Source organism: Furipterus horrens, unplaced genomic scaffold (genome assembly GCF_987537825.1).
Source record: "Furipterus horrens unplaced genomic scaffold, mFurHor1.1.pri manual_scaffold_2, whole genome shotgun sequence".
In the NCBI taxonomy this organism is placed as follows: Eukaryota; Metazoa; Chordata; class Mammalia; order Chiroptera; family Furipteridae; genus Furipterus; species Furipterus horrens.
The window spans coordinates 116,152,640-116,173,853 of record NW_028327172.1 but is presented as its reverse complement, the minus strand read 5'-3'; the positions used below and the strand labels follow the sequence as shown (position 1 = coordinate 116,173,853).

At 39.7% G+C, this 21,214-nt stretch overlaps 1 protein-coding gene across 2 annotated transcripts in view; it reads left to right on the top strand.

Annotated features, from left to right (window-relative positions):
* LOC150019334 (alcohol dehydrogenase 6-like) overlaps positions 1-21,214 on the top strand; it is a 56,756-nt gene that overhangs the window by 21,749 nt on the left and 13,793 nt on the right. For both annotated transcript variants that reach the window (XM_090266331.1, XM_090266332.1), the window contains exons 2-4: positions 15,376-15,456; positions 17,366-17,467; positions 19,533-19,665. In XM_090266331.1, coding sequence (XP_090122457.1) covers positions 15,439-15,456; positions 17,366-17,467; positions 19,533-19,665 — 253 coding nt within the window. In that variant the 5' untranslated portion in view covers positions 15,376-15,438. The remainder of the gene's footprint in view (positions 1-15,375; positions 15,457-17,365; positions 17,468-19,532; positions 19,666-21,214) is intronic.

Sequence of the window (21,214 nt, the reverse complement as noted above, 5' to 3'; positions counted from 1 at the left end):
ACATCCTAATTTGACCAAGATGATTTTAATTGAAGACTAGAGTTGTAATCCTTGGAGATCATCTTGAGCACACCTGTGCTTGATATATGAGAAATGTAGCTGAATGATTGATCCTCAGTCACACAGCACATGAAGAGAAGCACTAGACTAGACCTGAGCTACAGCCTTTCCAGTCCTTTGGTTTTTTGTTTTTTGTTTTTGTTTTTGCTTGTGGTCGCATAATATTTTACTAAATTAGGTTTTTATACTACAATTTCAAATTAACAAAACTGTAGTCTTTGTATCATTTATCCACAAGAGCAAATTTATAATACTGACTTTTATTTGCTGATTTTTCTGCAAGAATTTAAGCCAGTATTTAAGTGCTATATAATCATATAACAATGGGGAAGGAATTAAAAATTAGCATGGTAGAGATGAAGGGAACCTAAAACATCATGAAGTATATAGATTGTGAGTTTCTAGATTATTCAATCTGGGTTTGCAGCTCTGTATTCCTTTTTTTTTTTTTTTACACCTCGCTCAGTTTTTGCACTTCATTGGCTCTTGATGGTTAGGCAAGTTAAAGCTTCTTATTTTACAGAAGAGGAAAGTAAATTGTGGAGATACTCAGGAACTAGCCTTCAGTGGTTTTGCTGAGATTATCAAATTTTAAGAGAGAGAGACACTCTTTCTGTTCTCCCACATGCTAATCTGTAAAGGAATCCTATAAAATATTGTAATTACCATATTTTTCACTCCATAAGATGTACTTTTTCCCCCAAAGTGTGTGTGTGGGGGTGTGTGTCTGTGCATCTTATGGAGCGAATATTACATCACAGGCCATGATGTGCATTACCTGACAGTGACAGCTGTTAGAAGAGGAAGTGGTGGGCCCATGCGAAACCCCTGGGGATGCTTAAATGTCCCACTTTACTGCTGAATCTCAGGGCATCTGGTCAGTATGAAGATAGTGAAGAAAGTGATATCAGTGGTTGTGAGCAAATGAGCTTCATAAATTCTGACACTAGCCATGATGAGTTCTTGGGGTTCCCAGAAAACTAGAAGAGTACTCGAACCTTAAAGTCTCTTCTCATTTGTTAATGATAGTGATGATGGTTCTTAATACTGCTGTTGACTGCTGTTCACTTTACATGGTTGAAATATTATTTGGTTATATTTTATTAAATATTTTAGTACACCATTTGGTTCAGATTTTTTTTTCTCATTTTCCTCCTGTAAACCTAGGTGCGTCTTATGGTCAGGTGCATCTTACAGTGTGAAAAATATGGTAATTTGTTCAGCTGCAAATGAGTTATCCCTTATGTTACTTGTCAACTAACACATGACTCCTGCAGGGCTCCTTTAGATGATTATGCGGCTCCTTTGCAAAGAGATTAAACATGAGAAATGATATGCTAGAAACAAATGGGTGGCTGAAAGCTATCGGTGACTCAAGTTAACATTCACCCTCAGCCTCTCTAAGGAAAATGTTATGGGTCAGAGTGTAATGTGACCCATTATTGAAATTAGAATCCCACACTGCAATTCCATGCAAATTCCAACTAGATTAATAGTTGAGTGTTATTTTTTAAATCAAACTATTTTATCAATCAATAAAGGCTTGAATATAAAGTATACAGTGCATGGAGAAAGTTTTATGCTAACAATGATAAAAGTCATAAAGGAAACTTCTAAAAATAAATATTTTGTTATTGAGAAGCAGTAACTAAACCTTCCAAGTTTAAATTAAGCCAGAGTCTGAGGAAAAAATTCTTACTGCAAAAATGACAAAAGTAAACATTTTTGATACATTCAATGCTTAATCAAATTTATAAGGAAAGCATGAAGGCGTCCGCCCACTCCTACTCTTCCTGCCCTCCCTCAGCCATACTCGTACCCAAAGATACATGCAAAGGCCATAATGAGGAAAATTCAAATTAATAAATATATCACAAAGTGTTTGTTCTCCTCTGTTATAAAAAGGCCTTTTTAATGAAAATAATGACATAATTCTCTATTTAAAGTCAATAATGGTTTCTTAAAGAAAATACATAGTAGTGTGAAAGGGGTGGTGAAATAAATAGGCAGTTATTAATGTAAACACTTTTGAAAAATAACATGCAGTGTACATCAGGATACTTAGATCTATGTTTATTTTTCTTGCAGAGGGTTGCATTTCAGCAAATTTTTTGAGATTTCTTTGAGATATTAAAATTATACATTTTATGGAATATAACTTGATGTTTATATATATATACACACACACACATATATATATACACATATATATATATGTATGTATATATATATATATATATATAGTCAAAAGATCACCACAATCAAGTTAAATAACATATTCATCACCTCTACATAGTTACTATGGGGTGTGTGTGTGTGTGTGTGTGTGTGTGTGTTGATGTATAATTTAAGATTTATCCACTTAGAAAAACTCAGTTATACAATATAATATTAACTATAATCACCGTCCTGTACATTAGATGTCCAGAACCTATTGCATAAACAAAACTTTGTACCCTATTTAATAATTTGACCCTTTCACCATATAATTCCATATTTAAAAATCTACTTTAATAAAATGCTAAAGTCAGAAAAATCTTAATATAGATTGGAGGTCTCACAGCACTATTTATGAAGGAAAATACATAACCAATATGTATAAACAAATATGTAATTAATAACAGAAAAATGATTAAATAGATTGTGGAAAATCTTGATGTAATACAGTAAGTGTTGTGGGTCCAATTTAACATGTATTTACACCTAATTCAAATCCGGCAATTAGAATTACTTATTATAACCCCATAGCCAAATTAAAAACACCAGGTGAAAGCACTACCAATTTATGAAGCTTGAGTGTCAGCCATTGTTTTAGCTGCAAACACTGGAGAAACCAGGCCCATCTTGCAGGTATCATCAGACAAAACTAAGGAGGTGTGGACAAACAGGTATTCTGAGTCTCAACATTCAAGCCAAAGAAACCAAACTTTAATTCAGCAATGAAAATTTGTTTACTTACGAACGAGGGCAAAAGAGTACCAACATGGGTGGTGCCAGTGCAAACAAAAAAGTACTCATTTGGTGGACTCCCTCTTAAGGTCTCAGGACAAACCTTTTAGCACATTAATCTAAAAAACAAAATTTTACAGAAAAAGTGTTATTGACTGGGTTTAATAGTACCATAAATCTCTATCATCCTAATCCCTTCTCAAGAAGAACTGATTGGATGATATAAATGTCAAAAGCTGCAACTTGGAAGGTAACCTAGTTTTAAAAAGTTGAGCTGAAAAAGTTCATGGTCATGTTGGTTACTATAGCATGTCAGTCCCAATTTTAGGTTTGCAGAAGTTGCCAGCTGAGTCTCTCTTGTAAACTTTTCAGTGTTCCTGTGAAATCCTGAGGCCCACTCTCTCAGGGCACTGATCTCCTAAACTGGGAGCCTGGTGTCACTCCAAAAGTCTCCAGAGCCTCCAAAGACACGTGTGATTCTCAAAGTACCTGTGCAACTCTAATTTGCTCAGGACAGAAGATGCCAGGAAGGACTTTGAGAGTGTGCTGCAGGGTAAGGGCTTTGGTGTCAGATACACCTGGTTCGGGACCTGGCGCCTTGCTGGAATATGCACGACCTCAGCTGCCACATTCGTAAAATGGGAATAGTCATCAATACTTTGCATGCGTGTCCCGAGATCAGTGGTGAGGGTTGTAAAGCACTTCCTACACTGCCTGGATCATAGTCAGTAGCAGAGAGGATTATTATTCACTTGCTTTCCAATGATAACCAAAGGCTTAGATTTTTTAAATATTTAAAGTGTAAGCAGTTTGGACAAAATGACCTAGAATCCAGGCTCAGTAACACTGTCTTACAGAAATTAATGGTGCAGTCCCAGAGTCCCAGGATTTCCTAAGAGCTTGGGGCTAAGAATCTTCTACACCTGCAGGTACTACTAGAAATTCAGGTGGAACCAAAGGGGCAGAACATGTGTGTTTGCCCAGGATTGAGGGGGTTCCCAGGATACAACAGAGTAAATACTAAACCCAGGAGAGTCCCAGGCACACTCTGCCTCACCTCAAGTCCGTGAGTGTGTGTGGTCCCCAGGGTCATGTCAACTTCGGAGTGTCAGCCCTCCCCACTCAGCCTGATCCATCATCCTCAGTAACAGCCTTTCATAATGGACACCAACTATGACTCTGATCACCCCGGTCTCAGAATGACAGCAGGGAAGAGAAAATGGTCACTGGCGTCAGAAGAAGTAGGTGAAGCAGTGACTGGTAAGAGCTTGTGGCAACACACTAAATGCTCCGAACTTCACAACTTCAAGGCTCGTCGCGAGCCTAAGAGAGGTCATGTGTGTGAACCTGCTTATTACAGGGTCAGTCAGTCAGAGAACAAAAATTACGATAAGTGGTATCTCTAAGATTGAATGAGTAAGAAAAGGGCCTTTGTGTGCACAAGAAAACGAACCTTAGTTTACTGCTGAATCATTCTTAGTAGCAGAAATAGTTATGCAAGTATAATACCAAATAGCACGCAACTGCTAGCCATCCGGGATCATCATGAACACTAACAACTTTTGCTCTGCCTCAGCCAAAGCCAAGCATTCAGAGTGAGCTTTTATTCTGGCCTTTGTTCCTAAAGGTTTCTCTCTCCAACACTGCAGCTCAGGTGGCTGCAAGCCCAAACCCATCCTTTGATCCCTGAGCTCTGCCCAGCCCTGGGAGGAGGGGGCCTTGCTGGAAAGCAGCGTTGGGGTGGGGTGTCCGCAGCTCTGCCCTGACAGGCAAAGATTTGCTAATCCTTTTTCAGGCCTCCCTGGGCCAAATTTCAGAACTGCTGCATGAGATCGTGCTAGGCAGTTTCAGAAAATTTGCTTGTGCACGCACACCCTGCCCACGAAGAGAATCCAAAGCCGATTTTTCCCTAAATCAGAGCTGCATCTCTGCTCGCGTGAACTCTCCATTTCGCTCAGCCCACCACCTGAGTGTGCTGGCTGATGAGAGTTTCCGTTCAAGGAGACTTCTCGGGGTCTAAGTCCTCTGAAACAATCATATAATACGAACCTTGAAACATAGGCTTGTTTGCAAGGATGAGTGAGCAAAGTGAAAGAGAGGAAGATGAGGTACAATCTTAAATTGTATAAAAACCACAGCACTCTTTAATTTCTCAATCGTTTTCTCCTGTCTCACCAGGCCAGTGAGAGCCTCACTGCTGTCCCGCCTTCCAGGCACAATGGGAATGCTGCTGTCACCGTGAATTAGCTGTTCCTGCATCTGCTGCTCCACCCAGCTGCTCCTTGTGTTTCCTTTTATCCTCAGATGGTTAGAGAGCAGATACAGGACAACGCTGAATCCCATCTACACGGCATTCTGTAATATGATGAGGTCATCTTGGGTCTATATACATCTCTGCTTTGCAAGTTCAATAACTTAATTTTATTAGTATGCTTAAGTTTGATTAGATTCTGAAGGCTGATTCACAGGAATCACACTCATGAAATTTGATAAAGTAAACACTACTTTATTACTTTATAAGTTATTAATTTATAATGCCAGGAACTATAACTGAGTGAAATCTGCACAAGGATCGTGTTGGACAGATGCAATATTCAAAATATTTATCAGCCTGAAAGGCTGGGCATCAACTAATCAGAATGGATCCCCAATCCATTATAATAGATGCCAGTGGGTTGCTATTTCAGATCATGTTAGGAAGATGTCCATCCTAGAAACAGGGGCAAGAGTTAATATTTTATTAACTCTACTACCTTCCAGACATCACGTTGTATTTTAAAATTCATTGTGGTGATATGTGCATATATCTGTGAATATGCAAAAAAATTGAATGGTACCCTTGAAAGAAACAAATTGTATAGTAGGTGAACTATATATCAGTAAAACTGTTACTGAAGATAAATATTGACAGAGTGGATTTAAAACATGAATCATTGTATGTTGTCTATTAAAAACTTACTGTGTATATTGTTACCAGGTGGGGACCAGGTGCAGAGTGGGTCTGCCTCAGGCCTGCTGGCAGTATGTGGATTCTTGACTTTATGTAGGAAAGATTTCACAACATGAATCCATGTGATTTTGAGTGTATGTTTAGTAAAGCTGGTGAAAGTAAAACAAAGGAAGAGTTTAAGGTAGAGGAAGCAACAGGAGAGAGAAAGTCATAAAAAAAAAGGGGAGTGCTTAGAGACAGGTTCAGGGGAATGCCTAGGAAAAGCTGCAGCTGCCTGCTGCTCACATGATTGCAAGTCTCATGGAGACCCTTAGAATTTGGAAGGAAGACAGCACAGATTCAAGTCATGGGCATGTTCTAGGAAGAGCAGGTCATGAGTCCTTTGTCTTGAGGCTTTTTATCTTTCTTTGGCTGGCCAGATCCTAGGGGAGGTCTCAGGAAAGGGTCTTAACAGAATACTTATTAGCTTTTCAGGTGTGACCTTCAATAGGTTAGTTTATCAAAAATGTGCATGTAGAGGGATTGTGGTTATTTTATGGTTAGTTTTATGTTCAAAGACTATCATCAAGAGCATCACTGAGGTGGAACTGGTACCAAGGATGATCTGTTCCAGGATGGTCTGGAATGTGTAAACCACTTGCTCCTAGGTGTCCTTTGTTAGGGAAGATGAAACCTTGGAATTCATTAGCTGGCTGCAAATTGGTGCAAATCATTTGGCCTTATTTAACTGTTTTGTCTCAGTCTTCCTTATTGCACTTGTCAAGGAATTTCCCTAGCTTCTTACTACCCTGCCTCATTCTCCTTCTCCCCCTTAGAGACTTCCATGCTAAAGTCTTTTTACGGTTGAGGAGGGAGGATGGTACGTCTTCAGTAAATGCTTCCTGCTGACAAGGGTTGTGGTTTCTGTCTGTGTAGGCTATGGAAGTCTCTCCCTGCCTGATCTAAGGGGGACAAGAGGATGGAATCTGAGACTGAAACAGAGAGGCCAATGAGTGAATCTTATAAAACAGGGATGGGCTGGAATCCCCAAAGTGTCATCATCATGACATGGAATTGTTGTATACTAAAGCTGACAAATTTGTCAAGAAGGCTAGTGGAGTGGAGGGCCTGTGACTTTGTCTGATAAGGGTTAAACCCAACAGGGACAGAAAAATTCCTTTCCTGGGGGAGGAGGCTGAGCCTATCAACAGACGAGTAGAAAAGGTGTCAGAAATATGAGAAAGACAATTAGAGGAAGACCTAACCATTATATCGGTTATCTGTAACAGCTTCTTGTTTCTTGAAGATGAGCTTGAGATCCTCAATGGGGTTAAAAGAATAGGCCTCAGGTTGTTGTTTCTGTGGGGACATATAAGAAACAGGTTAAATTTGAGATAAGTGAACCCAATTGGGTGTCCCTGCGAGCTTTACTGCAGTTGGGGTGTTTATAGGACCTGATGTGGGCCCTTCCATCTGGATTGTAGTTGGGACTCAGAACAGCTGTCCTTCCAGGATTTTAAATCAACCATATCTCCTGGTTTAACTTGTTTATCAGGGGGAGGTAGACCTTTGTTTCCATATTCCTGTAATGTTTTTGTATCTGTCCTCATCTATTAGCAGGTCAGATCTGAGAAAAGGCCTGCCATTGGTGAGTTCAAAGGGGCTGAATTGTAACTTTTCTTTGGGTGCAGCTCTCATCTCATCAGACCCATGGGTAACATAAACACCAGGACTCTGAGGTTTATTCACATAGCCTGGTTACAGTTCTTTTTAGGGTTTGATTAGCTCCTTCTGCCTTACCCGAGGACAGAGGTCTCCACGATGAGTATGAATGATAGTTGATTCCTAAAGTTTGAGCCAGCTGTTCTGTAAACTTGGCTACAAAAGAGGGTCCACTGACACTCTGTGAGCTTCTTGGTAGTCCAAACCTAGGTAAAATATTTTTAGTAAATACTTGGCTACCTCAGTGGCTTTTTCTGTTCTGATAGGTAAGGTTTTAATCCATCCAGTGAAAGTATCTACAAATACTAGCAAATATTTAAGTCCAGCTTTAGGGGCATGGGACAAAACCAATTTGCCAATCCTCCCCAGGGTATGTGTTGGGTGTTGTACCGGTGTCAGGAGGGGAGAAGGAGAGAGGTGACTCTGGGGGTTATTTTTGGTGCAGAGCACACACCCTCAGGTCACTTCCTTTATAGTTTATGAAGCTCTGTGTCACAAATAGTTGGGAGACAAGGGTGGTAAAAGCATCTCTCCCCAAGTGAGTGTTATTGTGGAGTATTTTGATGTATTTCCATTTTAAGGTTTGAGGTAATAAAAGTTCATTATCCTTTGATATCTAGCCTGATAGGGTTCCAGAGAACCCATTCCCTACAGCCCAAGAGACCTCCTCTGTGATGCAGGAGGGGCCTTCGGGGGGCTGAGGGAGGTTGGGGAAGAGCACTGCCTTGAGGATGATTGATGAAGACCGTTCTGCTGTCTTATCTGCCCAGTGTGCCACTGTATTGCTTTTGGTTATATCTGTGTGTCCCCTCTTGGTGGCCCTGGAAGTGTGTTACTGCCACTTGCTGGGGGAGTGTTACGGCTGTCAGAACTTCTAAAAGTTCTTTATGGTATTACTACATGGAGGAATTTTTTGCTATTAGATATTCTTTATCCTTTCAAATAGCAGCATGGGCATGCAATGTTAGAGACCCATATTCTGAGTCAGTATAGCTGTTAGTCCAGGCGTTTTCCCTAATTGTAAGGCCCTAGTGAGTTCTGTGAGTTCAGCTTTCTGGACTGAAGTAACAGGGGGCAGAAGTTTTGCCTCTATTGTTTCCTGAAGGCTGACAGTGCCATACCCTGCCTTTCTGACCCTCATTTGGTACAAAACTGCTGCAATTCATAAGCCATTCTGCTTCAGGGTTAGGTAAACATTCATCTTCTAGGTCAGGCCTGCAGGAATATACTCATTCAATAATTGCTATGCGATGGTATGGGACCTGGGTTTCTGCATTTATTGATAAGAGGGTGGCAGGACTGAGAATTTTGCGAGCCTTCAGGGTTAATTTAGAAGAGTCTAGGAAGGAGCCTGATATTACTTAGCCTTCTCCCTGTGAGCCATGGATGTCCCTTCATTTCTAACACAGCTTGTACTTGATGGGGGGGTTGTACTGTTAATGGCTTCCCTAAGGTAAATTTATTGGCCTCTCCCACCAGGAGAGCAGTGGCTGCTAAGGCTGGTAAACAATGTAGCCAGCCAGCTGCTATAGCATCTAGCTGTTTTGAAAAATAAGCTACTGGCCTTGGAGTCAGGCCTAAGTTCTGAGTGAGTACTCTAAGTGCTATTCCTTGTCTTTCTGCTATATATAGGGTAAATAATTTTTCTAGGTTTGGCAGTCCTAAGGCAGGTGCACTGCTTAGTTTGACTTTTAACTCCTAAAGGCATGGTGGCATTCAGGCAGTCAGTCTATAGGCCCTTTGTCATCTCCCTTTAAAGTTTCATATAGAGATTTAGCAATTAGCCCAAAATCTGGTATGCACAGGCAGCAGAAGCAAGCTATTCCTAAAATCCTCAAAGTTGTTGTTTACTTTGTGGGCCCCCAAGAACCAGTATGGTCTGTTTGCTTTGGGGTAATGGGTTCTGGATCCTGAGGTTAAATACTCTAGATATTGGAACTGATGGGAGGTTATTTGAGTCTTCTTGGGAGAAACTTAATATCCTTCATCTGTGAGGAACTTTAATACCAGAATCGAATTCTTATCTGAGTCCTGTTTGTTAGTGATAGAAATTAATATTGCATCAACATATTGCAGGAGGGTACCATTGGTTAATTGGAGTTCTCTTAATTCCTTGGCTAAAGCATTTCCAAACAAATGAGTCTGTCCCTTAAGCCCCGAGGAAGCATAGTCCACATACATTGGCAAGTTTTCTTAGTCTGGGGGTTAGTCCCTTCACATGAGAACAAGTGCTGGGAGTCAGGATGGAGAAGGACGCAGAAAGGGGTGACCTCTAAACCTAATAGAGTAAAATATTTGGCTTCTCCTGGGATTTGAGTTAAGATAGCGTAGGGGTTTGGAACAATAGGCTGTACCAGAATCATCGCTTCATTTATTGCTCTTAGGTCTTGTACACACCATTTGGCTTTTGTGCTGGGGAGATAGGGGTATGGCATGGGCACTGGCCCAGCCAGAGAAGCTATAAGTATTTTTCAATGAGAGCTTCAATCCCCTTTATGGCCTCAGGTTTTAGAGGGTCTTATCTTTTGTTAGGGTAGGCTTCACCTGGTTTTAGAAATATCTTGACAGGAGGTATGTTTTTTGCCCTGCCTGGTGTTCTAATTTCCCATACCTCAGAGTTGACTTCAATGAGGACAGATTCTGGAATATCATTAATTTCTGGTTCAGGGTGAGATGTTAGATTGGCCATCAGGCATAACAATGAGGCTTCATTATCTCCTATGGCTAATGCTCCTAGGGTGATGGTAGTTCCTGGACTAGACAAGATGCCCCTCCCTAATAAGGAGATGGGGCATCCTGTGACGACAAGAAAGTCTTGACTAAAAGTGAGATTCCCGAGGCTGAAGCTGAGGGGTTGAGTGAAATGGTAGCATTGAGGACACCCATTTACCTCAGTGATCAAATAGGCTTTGGAAGGAAGAGGGCTTGATGAATGAGTCACAGCAGAACAAGCAGCCCTCATATCTAATAAAAATGTAATGGGCTTACCTGCCATGTCAAGGGTAACCCAAGGCTCCTCTGGTATGATAGTCAGGTGGTCAGTGGGGGCAGTAGGAGGCCTCAGGCACTGTGAATTTTCAGGTGTTTTGATCATCATTGGTTTGAAGACACTAGGTTTCCTTCAGAGCCTAGGACACTCACTTTTCCAATGGCCTTCCCTCTTGCAGAGGGACATGGTCCTAGAGGTAGCTGACCCTGAGTCAGGGGTGGGCACTCCTTCTTCAAATGTCCTTTTTGTCACAGGAAATGCATTGCCCCTTTGAGGTCTGTTGTAGTCCCAGAGCCAGGTGACCATGAGGTGGCATAGAATTTAAAGCTGCAGTAACACGAGAGCCTTTTGTTTCCATCAGGCGGCATGTTGTTCCTCCTCTGCCCTGTCCTGGTTGTTAAAAACACTGAAAGCTATCTCTAACAGTTGTTCAGTGGGGGTCTCGGATCTCAAGGCTAGTTGTTATAATTTTCTCTTGATGTCTGGGGCTGTCTACTGGATAAAATGTATCCCCAGAACTGCCTGGTCCTCAGCAGACTCAGGGTTAAGGTTGACGTTTGTATATTTTTGCAAATCTTCTGTTAATCACCCCTGAAAAAAACGCAGGATTTTCATCTTTTTTGTTTTTTTTGAGTAACCTCTTTTATTTTGTCATAATTAACAGGATTAATTGTACATTTTTTTCATCTCCTCTATGAGACAAGTAACCACATGAGTATGGTGGTTCCTTCTCTCTCATTCTTTATTTGTCCCAGTTTGATAAACCCATTTAGGGTCCAGAATTGCATCTCCCCCCTGGTTGCTATATGCGATGCTGAGATGATGACCAGCTAGTTCATTAGCATAAGCTCTTGGGGCTCCTGTTATGTGCTGCTTTTCATCTACAGTGCAGCAGTGGAAGAAAACAATTGGTAAAATCACTCCAAGTCCGGTCATAATTCAGTGCTACAGGATTAAACCCCTCTGTGAATTTTCTAGGGTCTTCAGAAAACCAATGGAGTTCTTCTTTGCAAGACATAGAGAAGTAAACATGTAACTGAAGAATTCCTCCACCCGGATCCCCATTTGCTACTTCCCCCAGAGATAACATGGTAGGGTTTAGATGATATTTAGTCCCACTCGTTGAAGTGACAGGACTGCAAGCAGGGACGGATGCTGTAGTGGGGGAGGCATTTACCAAGGCAGCTGTACCTTGGGGGACAAAGTGAGCCAGGAAGCAGGCTGTTCCACCCTCATGGTGGGTTCCATTTGACCCACTAAGGACAGGGGCCAGCGTCCTGCCAGGGCTGTGAGGAAGGTGTCCTCTAATTCATCTGACATTGTGGCAACACACATTACAAGACTTTCTTATATCTCTATCTTGGCAAAGGGCCATAAACAACTAAATATAAGGTATTTCACTCCATTTGCTTTCATTTTTTGCAAAACAAATCTACATTAACATTACCGCTTCACTTCACCATTTATCTACATGCCTTTCCTTTTCTTTATTTCTTTTTTCCCATTTCCATTTCCTTTATTGAGTTTTCTTCTCCACTGTCCTTCCTCCTTGCAATATGTATATCCCTTTCTTTTATCCTTTCTCACCTTATTCGTGTCTTCAATTCTTTATCTTTTTGCTTCTTCCCTCTATACAATTCTTCTTTAACTTACACAATTCCTTTTAGTTTGTTTCTTTTTAAGTCATTCAGAACTAACCAGCTTTAGAAAAATATACTTTCAACTTTATTTTCTTACATCTTTTATTACCAAAACCATATAGTTTTTTCCAACTTAATTAAAATTTTTAATTCTTAGAAACCTTAATTTTTTAGTGACAACTAAAAGTAATTAATTAGCATTCTTAAGATTGATACCTTTATGAATGTATTTTATAACTTCTGGAAACAAGCTCTTTTCATTGGCAAATATACTTACATTTTTTTAAGAGGCATAATAGAGATAGCATGAATCTTTTCTTGTAAACTAAGACAAAACAAACATATATCCCATGTTAATAACTTTAAAAGACATTAGCATGCAAAAAAATGAAACTAGAGCACCAAATTACACCACACACCAGAATAAATTCAAGATGGGTAAAAGACTTAAATGTAAGACATGACACCATAAAAGTTCTAGAGGAAAACCTAGGTGGTAAAATTTCAGATATCCCACATAGCAGTATTTTTACTGATATATCTCCTAGGGCAAGAGAAATAAAGGAAAGAATAAACAAATGGGACTACATCAAACTAAAGAGTTTCTAGTTGATGAAAGAAAACATCAACAAGATGAGAAGTGAACCAGCCATTTGGGAGAACATATTTGCCAATAATACCTCAGACAAGGGTTTGAGCTCCAAACTATATAAAGAACTTACAAAATTCAATACCGAGAAGGCAGACAATCCAGTTAAAAAATGGTCAAAGGACCTGAACAAACACTTCTCCAAAGAGGACATACAGAGGGCCCATAGACATATAAAAGAATTCTCAACATCACTAGCCATCAGAGAGATGTAAATTAAAACCACAGAGAGACACCACCTCACACCGGTCATAATGACCATCATAAACAAATCAACAAACAAGTGTTGGAGAGGATATGGAGAAAAGGGAACCCTACTGCACTGTTGGTGGGAATGCAGACTGGTGCAGCTACTATGGAAAACAGTATGGAATTTCCTCAAAAAACTAAAATGGAACTGCCTTTTGATCCAGGGATTCCACTGCTAGTATTATACCCGAAGAATCCTGAAACCCCAATTCCAATGAACTTATGAACCCCTATGTTCGTAGCAGCACTATTTACAATAGCCAAGTGCTAGAAACAATCTAAGTGCCCTTCTGTAGATTAGTGGATCAAAAAACTGTGGTACATTTACACAATGGAGTATATGTAGCAAAAAGAAAGAAGGAACTCCTTCCTTTTGCTACAACATGAATGGAACTGGAGAATATTATGCTTAGTGAAATAAGCCAGGCAGTGAAAAACAAATACCATATGATTTCACCTAATACAGGAAACTAGTGAATAACACAAACAAATGAGCGAAATAGAACCAGAGGCATGTAAACAAGGAACAGACTAACAATGACCAGGGGGGATAGGGTGAGGGGGAATAGAGGGGGAGAAAGGAAAAGGTCTAGCCAAGGAACTAGTATAAATGACCCATAGACATGGACAACAGGGTGGGGATTGACTGTGGGGGAGGGAATGGGAAAGTGGGGGAAAGTGGGACAACTGTAATAGAAAAACAATAAATAAAAATTTTTTAAAAAGATGTTAGCTAAACTTAAACTACCCATTTGGATTATTGGTGATTATTGCATTCCTTTAGTGTGCTCAACGGTGAATTATTTAATTACCTAGTATCCCTGACAACTTTTAGGGAGGCTAGAGAAGAGGAAGGGGACCTATCTGGCTTGGGCAACTTCAGCCCCTTGAGTTTCACAAGTGCCATTTTTTTTTTCTTTTCACATCGAGGTGGGGCCATCACCCCTGCTGCTACAGCCTGTGCAGGATTTGGGGGTGGCATTAATTATCCTATTGTCTCCAGGACCACAGCTCTCCCAGGCCTCCAGCAAGAGGATTTACAGTGTTTAAAAAGACTCATTTTTTTCCTTCAATTACTTCAGCCTGGTTTATATTTCTAATAACCCAGCAGGAAGACTTGTTGAGATGCTCAGTGAAAGCTTCAAAAGCTGTGAATGAGCTGTGGAAGCAAAGAAAGTCTTACCCCCCAATTCAAGGAATTACATATGTAGAAAATGAATGCTTTATAGAGGACCAGGAGTTATAGCATGACTAGAAAAATGTGCTGTGGACACATTTACCTGGTGCCCTGAGGGTGGCCTTACCGAAGACCAAGACATTAGCCAGATGCCTCAGGGATGGATTTACCAGACTCAGACAGGAGGCTCAATTCCATGCTGGCCGAACAGGGAGGGACGGGATCACTGAAGTGATCAGCTCCTGACTCACCAGACCCTGTCACCCAGGTATCACCTGGGGATGGTCATGTGGGTGGGTGACTCTGTGTCCAGAGGGCAGCCCCCCACCAAAAAAAATCATTGCTTAAATATATGCTGTATGAAGTTTCTTGAACCTCAATCCAACTTTTCTTGTATTATCAGTCTTTGTATTCAAGTTAGTTTTGCAATACTAATTATATTTTATACGACTGAGAGAAAAAAATAACTAAAACTGTGGATTTGTCTATTTTTCTTATTGTCCCATCAGATTTTGCTTCACAACTTTGCAGCTCTGGTACAGATACACTTAGGATTGCCCTTTTGCCATTATACAAGGTGGGAAAAACTAGGTTTACAGTTGTTTGTATGGGGAAATAATACAATAATTAATAAACATGGTGAAATCTGTCCCACACAAAGTCAAAACCCACACACTACCAGCAGGACTGAGGCAGACCTGCTCCAGGCCCAGTTCCCATCTGGTGACAGTTTGAATCCCAATATGGGACCCAAAGTTATTTTCTCTTCTTTACTCTCTAATTCATCTTTCCTGTCACTTCTCATCATTGGTGTGGGGGAAACCTACCTGTCGGCCTGTGGAATAAATCCTTCATCAAAACTTTTTGTGCACATTTACTGAGCTAAGCCTATTTCAGAGGAGAAATGGGACAATCCGAATTTCAGGCATGTTAATCACCAAATTATACAAAAAGTGCAGCACCCAGCCTCTTAGTCAACCAGTAACCTATGTACTCTTGGACTTTCCACAGTGGAAGTTGTAAACAGAATCTTCCCTTTTCACTTGTGGCAAGAAGAACACAAAGAGCGTCAGCATGAGTACCACAGGAAAAGTAAGTACGTTTTCTTTGTCATGTCACAGCTGTGTCAACTTGTGTGCTTGTCTGTTTAATAGCACCTCACCATCCGGCTAGTCTCTGCACTCCTAAACCTGAGAGTCTGTCTTACTCTTAGTTCCTCTCCTCCTTTTCCTTTTCTTTTACTCCCTCTGTAGGTTTTGCCTTCCCTCAGTTTATTCAGTCCTTAAATAAGCAATATATCAAGCCCTATATCAAACTTTTGAGAGCTGAAGATACAGCCGCTCCTTCAAAGATCTCACAGAACGATCATCATAAAAGGGTGTGCAAGTGTTTTCTACAGCAACACCCTGAAGAACTTGGTGCTGGTGCCCCCCCCTCTACTCCCTAGAGTAACTAAGTCAGTAAGTTTAAGGGTAGGGCCCAATATTTTGCATTTCTGAGAAGTATGCAAATATTGACACTGCTGGTCTGGGACCACACTTTCAGCACCACTACCTTACAATAATACCCTGCTTATTTTGCTAAGACTTCAAGAACATTTTTTGTTAAACCATTAGATGAAAACAGGTATAAAATTTGTCCTCTTAAAACAAACTGCTTTATACTATGAAAAATAAAAGAGTGTGCAAGGGTAGTAAAAGAGAGAGAGAGAGAGAGAGAGAGAGAGAGAGAGAGAGAGAGAGAGAGAGAAATGCTTCTAACTTGGCTAAGCTTCCCATGGAAGGGCACACTTAGCATAAGGGAGAAACACAGGAGATAGAAAAATATTCCATATGAGAATCTCCAGTGTAAAGTCAGAGGCCGGATGTGACTAGACATAAGACTCAAGACGCCCAATAGGAAGAAGATGATGGAGAGTCTTATAGACCATATCAACAGATCCTGGTAAACAATTGGTAGCCATACCATTTTTAGGTAGGGGGATAGCATGATCAAGATTATAATTCAGATGGCAATAATTTAGAGGATGGATTTGAAAGTGATAAACCCAAGCCAGGTAAGAGGCAAGGTAAGGATCTGGCCCACACAGTAGCAGCAAAAATGGAGAAGAGGGGACAGATTCCAGAAAATTTAGATTGTAAAGAGATAAAAAATTAAGGCTACTTCCCAGGTTTCTTTCTTAGACGAGGGAATTAGTTACATGGCTGCTCATTAGAATAGAGAGTGTGTGGTGGGGGGACGTTTGTGTGTTATGTCCACCACTGTCAGGAAGGGGTGGGAACAGGAGGGAGGAACAATGATGTGTTCATGTTTTAACTTGCTAAGTTTAGATACCCAAGGACATCCTAATAGCAGATGAATAAATGAGTCTAAAGCTTAGAGACAAGTCTGTCCATGGATACAAACTGTCAAAGTCATCTACATAAAGGTGGTGGTGGAATCTCTAAAAATAGGTGAGAACACATGGGAAGAAAATGTATAGTGAGAACAGTGGCGAGCTGAAATAAAAACCCCTAAGAGCTACCTTGCTACCAACCACCTTTCCAACCTGAACCTGCCTGTGACCACCATTTGATGAATCGCTACAACTAGATGTTCTCCGTTCCCTGCTCCATAGAATACCCCAGCACCCCCAAACTGATTCTCTCCCACACCTGGGATCACAGGTAGCCCCCACACTGCAATGCCATTCCTACCCTGAAGTAACCACTGGACAACTTCATTCATGGTAAGACCAAAAGTATGACATCTATCCTCTTGATTGTGTAGCATTATGTAAATATTATTAATATTGCAAAACTAACTTAAGTGAAGAGACTGACAGTACAAAGAAAGTTGGACTGGGGTCCAAGAGGCTACATACAGAATATATTTAAGCAATGACTTTCTTTTTGGTTTGAGTGTGGAAGAACTGGACTAAACCTTCTAAGAATCATTAATACAAGAATCTATCTCCCAAGCCTAAGTAGTTTCCCCTTCTTCCTCATATTCTCTTTACTAGGTTATCAAGTGCAAAGCAGCCATTATCTGGAAGCCTGATGCACCATTTTCCATTGAGGAGGTAGAAGTGGCCCCACCAAAGGCAAAGGAAGTTCGCATAAAGGTAAAAAAAAAGAAATACACATTTTCACACCAAAAATCAAATTCAGAACTAAAACTGTATACTCTTCTATTTCTTTTTCATGAAACACTTCCCTCTGTCTTTAAATCCAATCAGAGAAAAGGTCAGGGAGGCATGGCACAGGCTAAATGCCCAAAGGATACTTATTCACAGCTGTATTAATAAATACTAATTAAAATAAGTTTCTACCCCAAACCATATTTTAATCTGTACTTTTAAAATTTATTTATGACATTGTTCATGATATTTAAGTTATCTTGAAATATGATATATGAAAATTGTGTTTGATTTCAGATAAATAAAGTCTAAATCCTAGAAAATCAGGCTAGGAATACCTCTTGTTTTACAGATAAGAAAATTAAAATCCACTGAAATGTAGTGACTAGCCACACAGCTAAGTAGAGTAAGAAAAGTTTGTCTCAATCTTCGTTACCCATTTAAAAGCACCTGGAATCTCTGAAAAAATGCTTATTACTGAGTACCACCCCCAGGCATTCTGAATTTTTTATTTAATTGGTCTGGGGCACAGTCTGGTCATGAGAGTTTTTAAATCTCCCCCAGGTGAGTTCCAACAGCAGACCTCCAGACCAGAACATTGTTTGCCTGACTTCTAGTTCAAGGTCCTTTCATTGTTATTATTTAATTTTAATAATGAAGAATACATAGTTTTTGTAAGATTACAAGGAGATAGTCACTTTCTACATTAGCTTACCTGTGTGATCCATGCCCTCTTCTCAGAGTCTTCTCAGACTTCCTCCCATGCAGAGTGCACAAGAGGCCACCTTGCTGTCTGCATTCACTTCTCCCCACAGGGTCCCCACTCATGCAGCCAGATTTAGACATTGACTCAATGGTATACAACCATTATCTGACAAGCTAAAAACATGAATCTCTCCCCCAAGAATTTCAACAAGATACAGAGCCTGAGTAGAACAGGAAATGGTGGACACTGGAGAGGCTGCATGGACTCTGAGCTACTAGGCATGTTTAACCATACAATCATGAGAAATAAGAAAAAGCATGTCTTTAGAAAAGAATAGGAAAACTCATCTATGTATGTGTTGAATCAGAGTATTGAGATGAGGACAAAGTCTACTTGATTGATTTCTAGAATTATGAGGTCTGACTATACTTCCTACAGTGGAGTTGTAAGCAATTTTACAGTATTCTTCCAATAATCCCCCTTTTACATAAGCAAATTTTAATAAATTTCTATTTCTTTTTTTATCCTCACCTGAGGACATTTTTTTTCACTGCTTTTAAAGAGAGAGAAACAGAGAGAGGAGGGGAGAGACAAACATTGGTGCAAGAGAGAAGCATCAATTAATAGATTGCCTCCCATATGTGCCCAGACCTGGACTGGAGCCGGGTCCCAGGATTGTACACGTCTGGACTGGGGATCACCCATGCCCAGACCAGGGATCAAACCCACAACCCAGGCATGTACCCTGACTAGAATCTAACCCATGACCTTTGCTGACACCCAACCAATTGAGCCACACTGGTCAGGGCAGATTTCAACCTTTGTTAACCACTGCTCTAGAGTGCTTCCATTTTAAACGTCTGGCTTACTCACAACAAAAGGGGAATTATGACGTGTATCAATAACACAACTATAAAGTCCTTGTATGAAGTACATTAAGGCTTCAATTATAATAGGAGATAGTAATATCTTTTTTCTTTCTGTGTTCCAATTCCTTCATTACTATAATTGCTCTTTCTCCTCCACACTCCCGCCAACAAACTCCAATGAAGAATAAAGTAAGATCTTTAATGTCACACTGTGATTTTTCAATTGTCTCTTTTGAACTCATTCTAACTTCCCCAGAAAGTTTTAAAGTCATTATTTTGATTCTGAAATTAACTAATAAAAGATATTGCATTGCTTTAAACAAAGTATTGACACATCTAGAAATAAAACTAAGAAATAAATGCATTAATATTAATGCAACATATCAAACTAGCAAAAGGATTTAAAATGTTAACAGTTCTAAAACACCTCTAGCTGAGATGAAGAAAACTGTATTCCTCTTTGCCTTCCATACAGATTATAGCCACTGGGCTCTGTGGTACAGAGATGAAAATGTTGGAGACTAAAACCCGTTATCCCATCATTCTGGGCCATGAAGGGGCTGGAATAGTCGAGAGTGTGGGAGAAGGAGTGAGCACCGTGAAAACAGGTACGAATTGGCACCTGGAGTTAGGAAATAGCAGCAACTTGGAGCCTACATCAGGAAAATATAAGATAAAGTGAAATAAAATGTGAAATGTTACAAATTTCTTAGACAAAGAATAATTATACGTGATGTAAAAATACTAAATGTATTATATTATTTACATTTATATTTTGATATTAATAAGAACAAGAAACAGCATGTACTGAAACAGAACCTGAAAGTGTAAATGAGACAAAAATTTACAAAGAAGGGGTAAATTGTTGAACAATTTATTTAAATGAATCATATGATAAATAGTCAAACACATTAGTGGAACCAACTAGAGAGGTATACTAGAACTGGGTCAAATATACACATAGGAATTAAATGCAGGATTAAAGTTTGCCTTTCAGATATAAGGAGGAAGACACAATTATTGAATAAATGCCATTGAAGCAACTGGATAATCATCTGGGGAAAAAAAGTTAAGTTGCTATTGCACTCTTTATATTAAAAAATAATGCTATATGAGTCCAAGAATTAAATGTAAAAAGTGAAATCATAGAAGTGCTATAAAAATCATAAGAGAACATTGTATTATTTCAGAGAAAGGAAAAATATTTTAATAGTTCATTGTCTTTTTTCCATTACCATTAATCACCCTTATACCCTCTTGCACATCTACCTACCTACCTCCCCCTACAATCACTGCACTGTTGTTCATGCCCATGAGTTATTTTTCTTTTTTGTTCAATCCCTCCACCCCCCCCAACAACTCCCCAGAGCCATCAGCCTCTATCTATGAGTCTGTCTCTATTTTGCTTGTTAGTTCGGTTTGTTCATTCAAGTCCACATATGAGTGAAATCATATGGTACTTGTCTTTCTCTGACTGGCTTATTTCACTTAGCTTGATGTTCTCCCGGTCCATCCATACTGTCACAAAAGGTAAAATTTTCCATTGTAGTATTCCATTGTGTAAGTGTACCATAGCTATTTTACCCACTCATCTACTGATGAACACTCGGGTTGCTTCCAAATCTTGGCTATTGTAAATAATGCTGCAACGGACGGGTGCATATATTCTTTTGAATTGTGTTTTGGGTTTCTTCAGATAAATTCCCAGAAGTGGAATCACTGGGCCATAAGTTCCATTTTTAATTTTTTGAGGTAACTCTATACTGCTTCACATAGTGGCTACATTAATACACATTCCCACCAACAGTGCAAAACAGTTACGCTTTCTCCACACCCTTGCCAGCACTTGTTTGTTAATTTATTGATAGAAAGAAAGGAAATGCATTTAAGCATGTAAAAAGGTGCCCAACCTCAAACAGATTAAATACATACAAATTTAAATATAATGGTAAAACACTGTTTACTTAACAGGTTAGAAAAGATTTAAAAGTTTGATAATATATAAGGTTGACAAGAGTGTAAGCGACCAATTCCCTCATACCTTATTATTTGGAAACAAAATTTGCACAACTTTAAACCTGGCAATATATAACATCACTTATATGCTCCTATTTTAGATACAATAATTCCAATTTTAAAAAGGTATTCCATAGATAT